Here is a 16,574-nt window from a genome sequence, read left to right as displayed (position 1 = left end):
ATGGGCTACAACAGCAGAATACCACATTAGGGTCCACTTCATTCAGGAAATGACAGAAAACTGAGGCTGCAGTAAGATCACAAATACTGGACAGGTTGAGAAACATAGCCTGGTCTGATAAGGCTTGGTTTCTTCTTCTGTAACATAGATAGAGGGTCAGAATTTAGCACTGACAGCATGAATCCATGGACCCAACCTGCCATGTATCAACAGTCCATGCTGATGGAGGTGGTGTGATGATGTTTGGAATGGTTTCTTGGCACACTTTAGGCCTTAAATACCAATCAATTATCACTTGAATGCCACATTCTTTTTGAGCATTGTTGCAGATTATGTACCTTCATAGCCACAATTTACCATCTTCTGGCTATGTATTAAAGCAAAAGCCATCTCAAGTGCCAACATGTGAGTCTGTATCCAACTTTTGGAATGTGGTATAACAGAGGAATCTCAGCATAAAAGTGTACGTGAAAAAATCTTCAAGAATTGTGTGACGCAAACCTGTCAACATGGACCAGAATCTCAGAATCTCATCAGCTTTTGCAATCTATGCAAAGAAATATTGAAGCAGTTTTGAGAGCAGAGAAAAATTACCCAGTATTAGAACATTCTTCCTGAAAGTTCTCAGTGATCATATATTATATAATGATAAGTTAGATGGCTGAAAAAAAAATGGATGAAAACAATATACAAGTCAATAAAAACCTTTTTATTTTGCACTGTTTATTGCAAATTGGTTTCAGAAAAGTGAATCAGTTTTCTACATAATCTTCATTTTGTTTAGTGCAAATGTTCTATCACTTGATTCTATTGTAATTCAAGTGTAATTTATTAATTTAATTAAGGTTTTCATTTTACTTACCCATGTAGAAGTAGTGTTGACCTATAAACCAAATATTGACCAATAGTTTCAGTTCAGATTTATAACCTTATAAAGGCAAAAGACCGGCCCCAAGCAAAAAACATGCTTACATCTGCTTAAAGGGAAGTGTAATGGGAAGACTCATTGATAATTATTTGTGCTTATTTAAGAGCACAAAAGCCATGCAACAACCTTTCATACCCTGTATGATTGTCTGATACATTTTACATATCATATCATAAAGCAATTGACACCACTGTCAATTTGACAATTATTAATGACTATACTACAGGAAATTATTTATATTAACATTTATCATCTAAAATGCAATTTTATATCACATAAAATATCATTCTTTCCAAAAAATAAAATTTTTGTATGCATGATTTATTTCCTTTGACTATTTTTAAATGTAATGATTGCGCTACTATTTTGAAGCATTTATAGGTATATTTACTAAAACTTTACAACTTGATTAAGCTTTCTGCACAAAATTTTATGTCGCAAAGTAAAATAATGGACAAAACTAATAACTGAAATAAAAATTGAGTGGCTTAAATGTAAATAGCCCTCAACTGGCTCATCATACAGTCTAGCAGCTTTTGAGTAATTTCAGACATACCTTGTTCAACACAGAAGAGCTAATATTATTAACCAAACTGACAGGTTTCAGCAAAATTTCAAGCCCAACTGCATTTCAAAAGCACACAAAATACAAAAACTACCAAAAATAATCAGGTACTGGGAAACAGTATATGCATTCACACTTTGCTAGACTTTATAAGATTTTATTCTGAATATTTGATGTAAAATATCATCTTGGTGCCAACAGAGTGTTTTTAAACTGGCCCAAACTAGCATCCCAGTATCTGTCCTCTCCTCCCTATGAAAATGTGAAGAATAAGCAAGGGCCAGTGAGTTTCCTACAGCAACTGATGAGTGGACCACTATAAATACTTGCTGCGGTTCTCATTTTGAAATCAAGTTCCATGGTTTAAGAGCATCAGAAAAGGCCAGCGAATACAAAGAACATCCCAGGATTGCTGGGTGAGGATCAGTCCACCACTTGCCCCTTTGGACAAGCCTTGACTGTGTGTGAGACTCTATTGCTCCTGTATAGTTAACTGAATGTGCAGGTTGGGGAAGAGACTCCTTTGTAATAAACATGTTGTGGTTATTTAGCCTGCTATAACATTAAAGCACTGAGGATAGGAAACAGGTAAAATAACCATACTACATCTGAATCTATATTAAAAAAAAGAAAAAGAAAGAAAAAGCATAAATCGTGTCATGTAAATGTGGCATTCACACTAATTTGAGTTAGCAGGCTGTAAACTGTTGCCCTACTGAGGGCTGGGACAGATGCTGGTTCATAGCTACATGGCTGCTCTACGCATCTCCTGCAACCGCCTGATCTTACATAACCCCCTCCCCCTCCTGGTTTCCTGGCTGCTTTTATGAGCATATTCGTCTCTTTCTCAACATTTCACCTATATCACTGCCATTTTTCCATGTATCCTGTTTCAGTGACATTTCTATATCCGTTATATGTCTGGGATATCATCAGATAATGAATGATTTTATAATGCTGTCCTTTTAGATTATAACCAATTCATTCACGTTTACACAGAATAGCTATTGTAAGAAAAACGCCTTCAAAGCCAACTGAAGCATCCTCTGAAAACCTGACAGGCAAGATGACATCATGATATCCAGCCAAATGAAGTACAGTATCCACCCGACCCAGACATTTTAATTCTCTCACTTTTTTGTATTTAACCTCCATCCATTTTAACCACCAACTCCTCAATCTCTATACTTTCTAAAAACTCCAAACAAAAAAAACACTGGCAAATTAGTAGAATGGTTAAAAAAGAGTTATTGTTTGTCATTTTTCCTGAAGCTTAAAAAAATATTTAAAAGGTGTCCATCCTGACATGGATAACAGAGCAGGCGTAGCAGCTGCTCACATTTTTCTCCATGTTTCTTCCCATTGCTTGTTGAATTCTCTCACTTTCTCTGGTAGCCTTCACCCTCCATGCCTGCTCTCTCACATTAAAATGGTCCTGAGCCTTGTATAACATACAAGCTTTGGTTTGAATGCACTGTACATACATGCATTATGCTGCTCACATAAGTGGTTGCTTCTTTCATTTCATACACTGACAGTGACCCTTCCCCCACCTCTACTCTCTCTATTACATACACACACGTTTTTTAATTACAGTCGATGTTCCTATTTTTCTGATTTGTGCTCCCAGAATACCGTATAAGCAATAAATGAATATTCATACAGGCTTAGATAAATTTGAATAATCAGTAAAATCTTCATCTAAAGCAAGATCATTGTCTCTTTTGCAGTATTTCATATCATCCTTAGAAAGCTAGGCATCCAAAGATATCAGGATTCTTCACATATAAATAAAACCTCAATCAGTGCAGCTATTTAGAGACATTTTAAGGAAGCTACTCAGCACCCAGTCATTCCCCTCCTCCATCTTCTCCACCAAAAAAACAGGCATGATATTATCCAATCTGAATTATGCACTCACCAACCCAGAAAACCTATGTACCGCAAAAAAACACTTATTAACAGGGATTTGACACAAGCTTCATTTTGGCTGTGGTAAAAACAGACTTCCAGGAGAAGGATGAGGTCCTCTAAAAATGAGAGCCCCAACCTAGCAACCACATACGCCACCTGCCTCCTTTCAACGCCCCCACGGGCACGGGCAGTCTATCAAGCACGACAAATGCATTTACCTGGTCATACCAGTCCCGATTGGTACAGGTGCATTCTGGCCACCATCCACCTTGCCCTCCCGAGTTGTTGCCATTTACCTTGGGGCCACCCTTGGACTGGCTCATGGGAGTAGGGCCTCCAGGGCCCCCGGCTGACATCTTTTTCCCTTTACTTCTGCCCAGTGTGCCCCCTCCGCCCATGCCTGCTCCTCCACCCGAGGTTTGGGGCGGTAAGGTCTGGCCACCTCCATAGCTGGCTGGATATCCATAGGGTTCTGGTTGCCAGTCTCCATACGCTGGGGCGTCCATTCTGCGGAGGGCAGCCATGCGCGTCACCTCATAGCATTCTGGGCACTTGCAGCAGTGGTGGTGTTTGTGCATGCTGACTGGCTCACGACGCGGTGCTCTCTCACTGTCTCTCACTGCTGCTGCTGCCTCCTCAGATCAAACACAACACGCAATACTGCTCGGCTCAGAGAACAGCAGTGCTGGTGGAAAGCGCAGAAATCACAGGAATCTCACCGTCTTCTGAGCCCTTTTATCCTCTGCTTTGTTCCTCCCAGGTATCGGCCGGGAAACAAGTAATACAAAAAGGTCTATAGTCTTCCTCCCTTCAATGTAAAAAAATGTAGAAGGGAAAGCTGAAAATACAGTATATGATCTCTCAATCTGAGACCAGCCCCGATGACGGAACTTTCTTCTTGACTGTTTTGCTTCACAGTGATAAGTAAATAAATTCATAGATATATAAATTCATTTGTTTATATATGTATATATTTACACACACACACACAAGTACATAAAAAAATATTAATATAAAGGGACAAACACAAATACACAGCTATATACAGGTATATAATGTATATATACACATATATATATCTATATGCGTGTGTACAAATATATATAATAAACAATTTGTATATATCTATAGATCAAATCCGTGAACAAATCTTCCTCTGTATTGTTCTTCTTTTTACCAGCAAGATTTCCTCTTTATCTTCCTCGTGTGTTGGGAAGCGTTTTCTTTCCTCCCCTCTCTTTTCTCAGCCTGCAGAAAGGAGCTGAGCACTGAATTGCCTCTCAGTTCGCTTGCCCTAGATGAGGATTATACAGAGAGATGCAAGCAAGCAAGAGGGGGAGAGAGAAAGAGAGAGAGAGAGAGAGAGAGAGAGAGAGAGAGAGAGAGAGAGAGAGAGAGAGAGAGAGAGAGAGAGAGAGGAAGCAAGACAGAGAGGGGGAGAGGGAGATGCGTAGCAGCATCCCTCCAGCACCTCAGCTCTGAGAGACACAGCCAATCATCTTGCAGCACTGCCATCAGCAGCAGCACCACCAGGACTCCTTGTTTCAGTGGCTGCTCTTAAAGGGGCAGCGCTCCATAAACTGAGCACAGGCACAGAGGCAGAATGAAGATGCAGAGATTCTATCACTTATCACTTGCTGGCTCCATATCAGAAAAGTGGCCCTTACTTTGCACATAAAAGCTTTAATGATTTAAGGTTGTCAAATTAGGATGAGTCAGGTGCACATTTCATGTAGTCATGTTTATATGAATCACTGCAGACTGCAAAAAATCACCCAAATTGCTGTTTTATTCTAGTCAGTAGCATGGTAAATGTAGAGCCCTTTAACAGGGGATGAGATGCAAACACTGTAGGCTACCCTACACCAGTCCACTGTAGGCTACCCTACACCCACATTCACACCTAAGAGCATTTAAGCATGTTTTGGGAGGTGGGAGAAATCTGAGAACCTGATAGAAAGCCACATAGACACAGAGAACAGGACTGTGGTGCATTACCCATCATGCCATATGCCCTATATATTAACTAGGTTCATTATTTGGTTTGCATGTTTTGTCAATTAGTAATCAGTTTTGACAAAGAGCGATTTTCCAAACCTATTTCATATAATGCAATAACAATATCATACTCCATAAAAGCCAGTTTAAAGAGTTTTAACCCAGTTTAACAACGTTTACTGAATCTGCTGAAAGGGTACATAATTATTGCCTGGTAATTTCCTGTAAAACTACTGATTTTTATACTGATACTACATCTAGTATCTACTATAACCACCAAGAGGCTTGTTCATCTGAAAACAATTTATATATAATGGTGTCTTTCAGCTGAAAATGACGATGCAAACATATCCATCCCAGGGTACATGATTCCTTCATTTCTTTCCATTTCTCCATTGTGCTCATCTTTGGCTTCCCCTCGTACAGTGATGCACAGTTCAATAGGAGTCACAATAACAGTGCTCTGTTTTCCATGATCTTTACAATTGAAGATGCAAATTAGATGAGAAAATAGAGAAGCAGACCAGGATTATACTCAAGCATATAATGCTAGCATTAGGTCTTCGGGTTTGTTACATCTTTTAGTGTGTGACTGCATGTGGGTGTTTCTAGTACCTCTAGGGAAGGAGTCCTACTCTTTCAAATATTATATAATATTAAAATATAAAACAGCCTTATGTTTGCAGCACAGATACTCAACAGCCAGAACTCTATAAAAATGCAATACTAAAGAGTGGTATGGAGAGAAAATGGAAATGAGAGCAAATCTATGCCAATTTAACATTTAGGCACTGCGTCACAAGGCAGTGTAACACACTTAGAGGAAAGCAGCAGTCGACCGGTTCCACATGCATGACATCATAGATGGCTGTAATCGGCTAATGTCACCGTGATTGACAAGAGAGAATATGCCAGGACTCCCCACCCAGACATGGTCAATTTTGCTCTCTTGGACTTACAGCCATGGATGGCTGTTGTGTAGTCAGGGTTCAAACTTGTGATTTCCGGACAAAAAGGTAAATGCTTTACTGTTGTATCACTTAATTTGATTTGTCTGGTCATATGGCCAAACGTTTGTGGTAGGTGCTTTTCATTTTAAATCCAATTCCAGACTTAGTTTCATTTTGCTGTTTTAATAACCTACATTTTTTCTTGTAAGGCTTTCCACTAGATTTTGGAGTGTGGCTACTGGAATTTGCCCATCCAGCAACAAGAGCATTATTGAGGTCAGGCACTCATGTTGGGTGTATTATCTTGGAGCATGTTTGGGCTATGCCTCGTACAGTTGAAGGAAACTGTTACACTAATTTGCACAAAAAAACACCTTACAACTGCTTCCACCTTTATGGCAACAGTTTCGGGAAGGCCCACATATGGATGTGATGGTCAGGTGTCCAGAAACCTATGGCCATGCAATGTATATGCAGCCCCATTCACCACTAATCAATTGCATTTATATAGCACCTTAAAAAGACACTGTCACTGTCAAAGCAGCTTAACATACGAAAGCATAAATCTTCCACACACGTGTACAGATGTATGTCTATGTACAGATTACATGGTGTATAGTACACATGTACTGAAAATACTATATATCTGCTAATATCTAGAAAAAATTATGTCATTAGTACAGCTGTATAATGTGGAGACATTTATAGAGCTCTAGATTTATAATTTATAAATCAGTATAGAAGGTTTACCGATACATGTATATTATAAACATGAGGAACATGTGGAAATCCATATGATTTTAAATGGAAGACAGAGCCTTTGCCACAAAATAACCCTTATCTGTCAGCTTAATTGCAATCCCAATTACATAAACACGTATATTTTAAACCTTTCAGATACACACTCACACAGATGAGCTCTATAGAAAATTTTCTGGAATTTTTGTGCATTCTCACAGCAGGCCATGTGACTGCTCTCTAACCACCTAACAGGATGCATGCCCAAATAAGGTAAGATAAGACACAGGCAGACTTAAAGGGGCAGTAGCACCATTACTAAGCATCATTTCGATGAAATGCAGAGGCAAGGTTGCATAAAATACAGCAGGGTTTCTAAAAGAGTGTGAAGATATGTCATAGATATTAATGCCTTTGATGCTGTAGCTTTCGGTGTATAGTGTGGGAAATGTTTTTTTCAAACAATTTTCTTCCCATTGTGCTGACCTCATGCAATTCAGTCATGCTCAAGTCATTCTCCAGTGTTTCATGGAGAGCTGAAGGTAGAAACATGACTCTAAAGACAAACATTAAGCCATGGCTTCCACATTACACACTCTCTGAGACCCTAAACAAAAGCGCCTATGAAGGCTGTAACTCCTATTAATAGAACTGGTGGCAGAAAACAGCTGCTGTACCAAACAGTGCACATGTGATTGACAGTCTAATGATAGGGGGAGCTATAGAAAACGAAAGATAGTGACGAAGGAAAAGAGGGTCAGAGAAAAAGGGGAGAATGTGAGGTGCATGGATATTGATTGGAAATTATGGGAATCAGGTGAAAAGGACATTTAATAAGATTATTTCTGAAGGAAAGGGCAGGCGCAAGGTTCAGCCATACTACTGAGAGGAGAAGAAATATATAGAAAGGCTTATCACATGCAGAATGCAAATCATAAGCATAAAAATGTAAGGAACTATGACGAGCAAACTACATAGAAACACAAGGAATGAAAAAGATTATTCTGAGAACAAAAATAATCATTACTCATACTATAATATAATAAATAGGATAAACTTTGAATCTTGCTAGGGTCGTTGCTTCAGTTTATCATGTCGACACATTTTATGATTTTGTTGCTGAATTTCTGCCCGTGTTTTACTGGTGAGCACATATAACTGCGTAAGGTAGAGATGAGAAAGAGAGATGGGAAAACAGACAGAGGGAGGGAGAGCAAGCGAGGCAGTCAGTCTGTGGGGATGCAAGCAGAGGGAGGAATGTGGTTTCCATGGCAACCTGCGGAAGGCTGAGCTCAGGGTGTCCGTTCCAGCTCTGACTGCGTTGCACTGCACCGGCCCTCGCCTCTCAGTCGGCTCATTCCTTCCATCCTCCCCCACTCTGTTTATTTTTCTCTCTCTATCTCTGCTGCTCCCTCTTTATTTGTGCTTCTCTCCATCCTTACTCTGCACTTTGTATACCCGATTTTCCCTACTCATGTGTGGAAAGAGACACACTACATTTGCCATGCAACATCACCCAGCATCACCCAGCTTTTATCACCAACACAATGTGATTTGAGTATCAACCATAAGATATTAATGTAGAGAAATGACACTTGACATAGCTTAAAAAACACACACAGAGCCTTCCTACAGCATTAGCTGAGACCACAGAACACTCCTCTTCCTCCTCCGCACTCCCACACCCCTTGCTCAGTTCTCCACTCATCTCAAAAGCTAGCGCCTGCAGGCATTGTGCTGCCATGTGCCTTTGGGCGTGTTGTGATTGGGAAGGCATGTGAAAATGAGGTCTGCCATGATACAGTACAACTTGCCCATGATGCCTTTAAAGCATTAAAAACAAAAACAGTGACATCTCAGACAAACTCTGAAATTGTGATTAACACTTTATTTTCCTGGTTGAGAAAGCAGCTTGTGCTATTAGCCTGGATCTACAATCTAATGTAAAAATGACGGCAATTCACGGTTTTCCTTTCCTTACATTCATCCCAAATCACCAAAAGGCATGAAAAAGATTACACTAAATCGTTATGTGATTAATATTTTAAATGCTGGAATACTGCTGAAGATTTAACCTTAAACATTAACTTTAAACATGGGCATAAATCGTTAAGCATACATTATGTCCATGCAAATTTGAACAAGCAGAAATTTAGGGTAATTTCATCCTCACAACAGAACTGGCATTTCAGGTTAAACACTACAAAGTCACTATTCACAGACAAGGATGGTGTTATTTTGTGTGATCCAGTATTCTTTCCCAAACTGCAATTATTCTACAAAGAGCAATATAGAACGTTTTTCTTCAAGGAACTCCATGAATTCTCAAACAGCCACTGACATCAATTTTAAATTGTTCCTAGTCTGTCACTAACCTTGGGCATCTCCACATGGGAACGGCTCACTAGCCCGGCCACTCTCTCCACCTTCTGTGGACTCCTTCTGCTGGTCACTCGCACTCGCGACACACCATCCAATTCCGTGTTCTGCTACACATATACAGAAAAACATTCATATACACCACAAAATATTCAGGTGAACTGCTTAAAAATGTCTGGTTGTTTACGATGAATCTTGAAAATTTCATGAAAGCACACTTTTAGTGAGATGGCTGTATGTATCTCACAACACTATGAACAAATTACGATACATTTCCCAGTATACTAAAGCACCTGGTTCTCGTATGAGCTCCCTGTCAAGAATCATATTTGAAGCAATACTATTTTAACTATAAATGTGAAGATACACAGGCATTTGGATGTTTAAGAAAACTTTTGAAAGCTACTGTATAACTGAACATGAAACCTTAACTTTGTGATTTTATGTAATTTACATTTATAATTTTGTTATTGCTAATATTCCAATCACATGGGTTAAAATGACTGTCTTTGCATCCCTACTCCGATTCCCTCAGGTTTTAGGGTAGTTATTTTTAGTAAGTAATAATAAATTGAAATCTTTTTTTTAATAAGTTATTTGACAATGCTATTCTAAAACACCTGCGATATACAGAAATCTGCAGCAAAGAAATAAATTCAGTTCAAGAATACATTTTCATCAGGATTAAGACTCATTAGATTTAAACTGGCTTACAACTGAATCCTTTTCCAACATGGAGGACATGAAACAGCAGCCGCTACTGCAGCATCTACTGTTTTCTTACATCTATGATTAGAGCAACTAATTTGTGACATCATAGGTATTTGTTGTGCAGTGCCTTTTTGTTTACTGCCACCGAGCAAACAAATTAATAGGCACAACCCGGAGAGCATGAGTTCGTGGAATTGCTACAAAATATTTAACCAGTGAGTCCCAAAAGATTTCCACACCCATGAAGACATAGGGCTCATGTGAACTGTAAATCATAATTAAATTGGTAATTAGGGAAAGTGGGATGGGGCAGATACAAATTCAACAGGATGATATTCCCTGACTTATGATAGTCTAGTGTTGTGTATAAGTGTAACTGATTGTTGCAGAAACAGTCAAGCAAATAAACACAATTGTGTTACCCACTGAGCAGAAATTAGTTTTAATACACCGTAATGGCAAAAGACTCATATTCAAATGCAGAGCTTCTTCAAGTCATATTAAATCCAAAACCCAGAAGGTTGATTACATTGAATCCTATTAATAGCAAAAGTGGCATGTCACCACTTCTGCATTCACATTAATGGTGCTCTAGAGCTGCTGATGTCTTTTTCTCTCTAGCCTCTGCACGAAATCAGTGAATTTGCAGACTCATTTCATTTAACTCTCCTCCACTCAGGTGACAATGTGTGTTGAATGCTAATAAGAACTGCACTGGACTCTGTCAGCTCTAGCCCTCCCTCTCTGCCTGCTGCTTCTCACTCAACAGCCAGTAACTCTCCACAGCACGGCTCTGCATTTCTACAGTGTCATACTGGGCTCTACTGCGCCTGGAACATTCTTCACCACAGATAACACAGTGAGTCAGTGACCCCTGCAGTATTTTCACGGAAGGGAGGACCAGAAGTTCAAAATCAGTATCAATATGAGAATAGAAATATGAAAATGTCTGTAGACTTTCAGATCTGGCTAATCAATGCAGTACAGAAACATCTATGAAATAAGTCAAGCAAATTTATCACAAACTTTGTGACAAAAATACTGGTACATATTTCTGACCTCATAGTGTTATAAATGCTTTGTAAGTGTGTGTGTATCAAAAAAAGAATCACCTGTAATTACATTTTTAGCAATGATTTATTAATAATAATTGTTTAGTTTAATTTTTAAAATTGCATTTTAAATATGATTACTCATGACCTGTTAATGGTTTTGAAAAATATTACCCTAAAATATAGTTTCTTCATTTATTCAAATTCATTATTTGAACTGATTAAGTTTATGGTCAATTCTTTTTGCATTTGTATCAAACCCCCACACTGTTATTTTCTTTTTTCGAAAGCACTTTTTCTGTAATTAAAGAGGTTTAATGTTTTTTTGGGGCTGTTGTTTAAACATGAGTGTGTGCCTATACTGTACGTGCATGCACTTAGACCTAACAAATAATGAATGTACCCTCAGTCAGGAATAGTTACACTGCAGTATGGACTGGACAAGTAACCTGCAGTCCATCCCCAGTTTCATCCCCAGTGGCCTTTACCAGATTACAAAAAGAGGTTGAGCTTATTTTGTCAACCATGCCTATAAATATTTTTGTTGCTCCATGTGACTCGACATTATATTTGAGGTTCTTGGTGGCATTGTTATGTTTCCCACTGATGAGCACTAGATGTTACCACTGCAGTATTTTCTAGAAATGACTAATGCTTGGCTCCCTCTTTCTTTCTCTCCATCTGTTTTCACACTTACTTCCTTCTCGTTCATCTTCTCTCCACTCTGGTTTGATTACTGAAATGCACCAAATTCTTTCATTTTTCATACATTTGTTCTATGGGAAGATGACCAACGCTGAACAAAAAACAAGGTAAGCTGGTGTCTAATGTAATCAGTGGAATCAGTATGTGAAACAGCAAACTGACTGGTACAGTACAGTATGTGCATATTTCCAATCCTGAATATTACACACATTTTTTAATCATTATTTAGAGATGTTTACCTCTAACATCTTGTTGGGACCGTTCTCTTGTGCTGCATTCTCTGTTGCATTTAGCTGCAGGGTCACTTCATAGCATTCTTGAATATCTGAAAATAATAAACATGAAAATTACAATGCTGTTGTTTGATTATTTGTTATGCTTTAACGGTTAATCATTCTAGACTGTTTATCCATAACAATGATGAACCACTAGCACAGGAAGAAACAGACATCGCATTAAAGACACGTATTAGATTACTGCTTAATGAAGAATTAAATATTGTCATAGTAACAGACAACAACAGAAAAACATTCCGGCCATGTAAAAGGCCAGCACAACTTACATGTCAAAAGTTATAAACAACGTCATGGCTCAACTTGTGCATCAGTCTTGCCATTGTACAGATCTATAAATATCTTCTAGCAGCTCCATCCAAATTTCTTGCCCATACTGAGTTTAGATGGCAGCAGCAACAGTCACACTCACTAACAGAGAGGCTGTTAATGTGATGCACTGCTGATAACGCAGTGAAGCGCACAGCACATTCCACAGTTGGAAAATCATCAGTGTCGATACTGGAGGTCACAACAGTGTTGGGGGTCCAGCAAAATTGGTGACACTGTCTACCAACTAATGACATCTTATATTTATATTTATCTACAGCAATTTATGGTCTTTTTTGGAAGTCTATTTTATTCCTATGTCGTCCAAGGTTGTACAATGAACAGGCTAGCAACTCTGAAGAGACTATTCGGTCAGATACACAAGCTTTTTACTAATCCCTTGTAAACTGCTAGTGCAATTACAACCCCTAACATTAGAATTTTAATGCAATTTTATTCCCACAAGCTTGATTCAGCACCTGACATCCTTCTTTTTGGCAATATTTTGTTGGATCATTTTCTCCAGTAGGATCACAGTTACAGTGTACACCTTTATTTGCCTCCAAAGCTAGCTGGTGTGGTTTAAATGTTCAAGAATCATTCACAGCAAAAAGGCATTAAGGATATATGAAGTTAGATTAACACAAGATTTAAGTGAAAGAAAATGGTGGCTCTGTTGTGCTATTGGGGCATTCTGCTGGCATGGTTCAGTTCCAAATGACCTCTCAAAGGAAAGAGTCACTAAAATCACCTTTATCACTTCTACCTTTATGGGAGGGTTCCCTTCCAGGCTCCATGCTCCAGTCACAGGGCATGAGGGCTCATGGGATGGTTCGGTAAGGATGACATTGATGTAAATTATATGCTATGGCCTTTCCAGTCCGAAGATTTCAATCCCTTTGAACACCTATAAAGGATTTTGTAGTCATATGGGAGCCATCACTCTACCACCATCATCAAAGCACCAACTGAGGGAATCTTTTAGGAGAACAGTGTTCATCACTATAGTACCATTTTAAAGACTACAGAATCTGTACCAAGGTGCACTGAAGCTGTTCTGGCAGCTTGTGGTAGCCCAACACCTTCCCAACACATTTTATGTTGTTTCCTTCCCTTTAATTTCCCATCTGCCTATACATAAGAAATGCTATGTTTACAGCCATATGAGCCATTGAGTACAACACTATGAGAAATATTTTTGGCTGTTGTACATTTAAGAGATCTTTAATTACCCAAGAATGATATAAGCAATAGGCGAATGATAAGCAATCTCTCTTACCACTATAACATGCTGTTCTGCTAATCCAGCCCACATCACACTCACACCATCTACAGTTCTATCCCTTTTACAATTTGCTAGATCTTGTACTGGGATTTATTTCAGCTAGAAATCTTTACCCGTTGCCCTGTTCTAGTCTTTTTTCTTCACCTCTCTGCTCATTAACAATCCATGGCATATGGTCACCAAATGTGAACTCAGAATACACACAGAGCTAATGATACCATGTTTCTTGCTGCTTTAATATGTTCAAGTGAAATGTGCTTTCTTTACTACGTCCATAAATATGTCCCATTACAAACTTACCTCCCAGAAGACTATAGCATTTGCAGGGACCTAAAAGAAACTCTGAGCGGAAATTTAGATATTTGTGCCATTTGTTTATTTGTGCATGAGAGGGTGTTAGGGGCAGCGTCAATGTCCCCCAGAGGTGCATTAGAAAAGACAGTAGAAGAATGGGGGCTATGTGACTCATCATGGATGTGTCTATGTAAGTCTGTGTGTGTGGGAAGAGAACACTGTGTAGGAGGTAGTTATGTTGCCCGGCTGGCCAGCGTGAGATGAGAGCGGGAGAGAGATAAAAGAGACAGAGAGACAAAGTAAAGTAAGTAAACTGCAACCTAAATGAGCAGGGCTCGCCTCTAAACAAAGCATGATTAAAACATTCAGCTTTGTAATGAATAGGAATATTTAAATGTGTCACAAAGGGACATGGGTGTTTAGGAAAGTTCTAAGAGCTGTCTTAGAACATCATGTAGGCAGTAATGATGTGCACCAGTAAAGAGTACACCAAGAATGAATTCAGTCCTAATTGGAATAGAAATGGCAGGAAGTACCAGCACTGGTCCTTGTGAGCTCAATTTCCTAATTCTGCTCCATTCATCTCTTAATGTTTCAGTTGAATGCATTAAATACTAAAACATCCCACATCTCTTAATTGCATACAGAAATTTTCAATAAACGTACATATAAAATAGGTGCAACAGCCAATGCAAAATGTTGTTGCATAGTTTAACATAAACATCATGACTGAATAATAAAAAATATTCCAGCAATTTTCCTCAAACTGCATTTTCTCTCCCCATTAAAACCACACACATTCCTGGACACAAACCACAATGTACAAAAGTCTCACACATTAATTAACCAGACCCACCACAGTCATATTTTTTCAGATGTACTTCACTGGAAAAAAAATAGATATATTTTGCATGTGTTATACTACGGTAAAAGAATATACAACCTTGTTTCCTTATGGCTAAGGAAAGTGAAGTCAAACATGGCTAAGTCTCTTCCATACAGTAGAAATCTGTGATGCCCTGAAAGGGGTCGCCATGGCATCTCTTTTGTGGAAACTGTAAGTTCCTGTGTGTTGTGTGTGTTTGGGAACAAAGAGATGAGTCTGCTGTTAAGGAAACCTTTGTTCAAAATTGTGCAATCATGCAGACATCCCATCAAGCATCCCAGCCGCTCTCCCTACCTCCCACATAGCACAGAGGTTGGCTTGTTACTGAGCTGAGGTGAGGTTCTCCAATACCATTATCATAATTACAGTGTCACCTATAACGGAAAGCTGCATAAAACATACAGAAATGCACTGCGTTAACTTCTTAAACTCTTAGGAGGGTCCAAACTAGCATTTTTCACTCTCATAATGACAAACCTCCCCTAACAGTCTCACTGTAGTTACTGAATAATTCATAGCAGGTACTGAATAATATGCTTCAAGGTGAATATCTTAATAATAAATCCTGATGATTTAAAGAATAGTCTAAAATGTTTAGAAAATTATGCTATATGCACAAAAAAGGGTATTTAAGAAAATTAAGGTGATAAAAGAGTTCAGTAAGAAATCTGACTGTATGCATGATAAATGAACATCTCTGATAAGTAAAACAATAGGCTTGGGGCCTGGAAAAATGTTACAGAACCCAAACAAAAAGATATATTATTAAAGGTAAGATCAAGTTTCATTCATGCTCCTAACATGACACCAGTCCAGAATCTGCACAGATTAAAACCACATGTTACTTCCAGGCAAAAGTATCTGACCTCATTCTTTTATGTGTCTGAGAAACAACTTGGGCTCTCCTTCACGCTACAGTACAAGCTGAGATTACACCCTGTGTGAAGATAAGCCGGTATCTATCCTTCCTATAGAGAATGTCATGTTATTTACTTTCCAATAACAATCCAGGCTCTTTTTCGAATGTGTCAAATATTTATCTGCATACAGGGTTACAGTTAGGGTTTAAGCGCTGTTATCTTGTGGTTTCAAAACCCTTGATTCAACTACTGACAGATTTCAATTGTGAGAATTATCTAGCATTATCTGTACAACATACATGCAAATGCATATCGTCTAAAAATGCATTTAAAGTATTTACAGATACATGAGCAGCAGCAAAGTAATTTTTATCCCCCGTGCTGTGTTTATACTTCATCAGAATCTTATCTGGCACGGACACAAAGCAAGCAGTAAGCCTTTCATCAGGAGTCACATGGGATTTTGAATGAAGGGAGAACCTGTCCCTTTCATCACTACAGGATCATAGCAACCCAAACTATACTAACACAGTGCCTTGTTGTTTTTTCCTAATAGGAAAAGTTCATTAGTGTATGAGCATCACAATTCAGAAAAAACATAGCCTTGAGGTGATGGAACTAAATTTCCTTTGTTGAGACGTAACATAGGTGCACAGAGAAATAACATAAGAGCATATTATATAACATAAGAGCACAGGTTGCTCGTT

At 38.7% G+C, this 16,574-nt stretch overlaps 1 protein-coding gene across 13 annotated transcripts in view; it reads right to left on the bottom strand.

Moving 5' to 3' along the window:
- dlg3 (discs, large homolog 3 (Drosophila)) overlaps nt 1-16,574 on the bottom strand; it is a 73,349-nt gene that overhangs the window by 52,860 nt on the left and 3,915 nt on the right. For 4 of the 13 annotated variants that reach the window (XM_047802178.1, XM_047802174.1, XM_047802176.1 and 1 more), the window contains 2 exons: nt 12,180-12,265; nt 9,469-9,582 (listed from right to left, as the gene is read on the bottom strand). In XM_047802178.1, the coding sequence (XP_047658134.1) occupies nt 9,469-9,582; nt 12,180-12,188 (123 nt within the window). In that variant the 5' untranslated portion in view covers nt 12,189-12,265. Of the gene's footprint in view, nt 1-3,625; nt 4,372-9,468; nt 9,583-12,179; nt 12,266-15,064; nt 15,084-16,574 lie in introns of those variants that run through there. The other 9 variants (XM_027135169.2, XM_027135170.2, XM_027135176.2 and 6 more) reach the window with 7 other exon arrangements.

Source organism: Tachysurus fulvidraco, chromosome 17 (genome assembly GCF_022655615.1).
Source record: "Tachysurus fulvidraco isolate hzauxx_2018 chromosome 17, HZAU_PFXX_2.0, whole genome shotgun sequence".
NCBI lineage: Eukaryota > Metazoa > Chordata > Actinopteri > Siluriformes > Bagridae > Tachysurus > Tachysurus fulvidraco.
The sequence above is the reverse complement of the archived record's forward strand: the minus strand, read 5'-3'. Positions and strand labels throughout refer to the sequence as shown.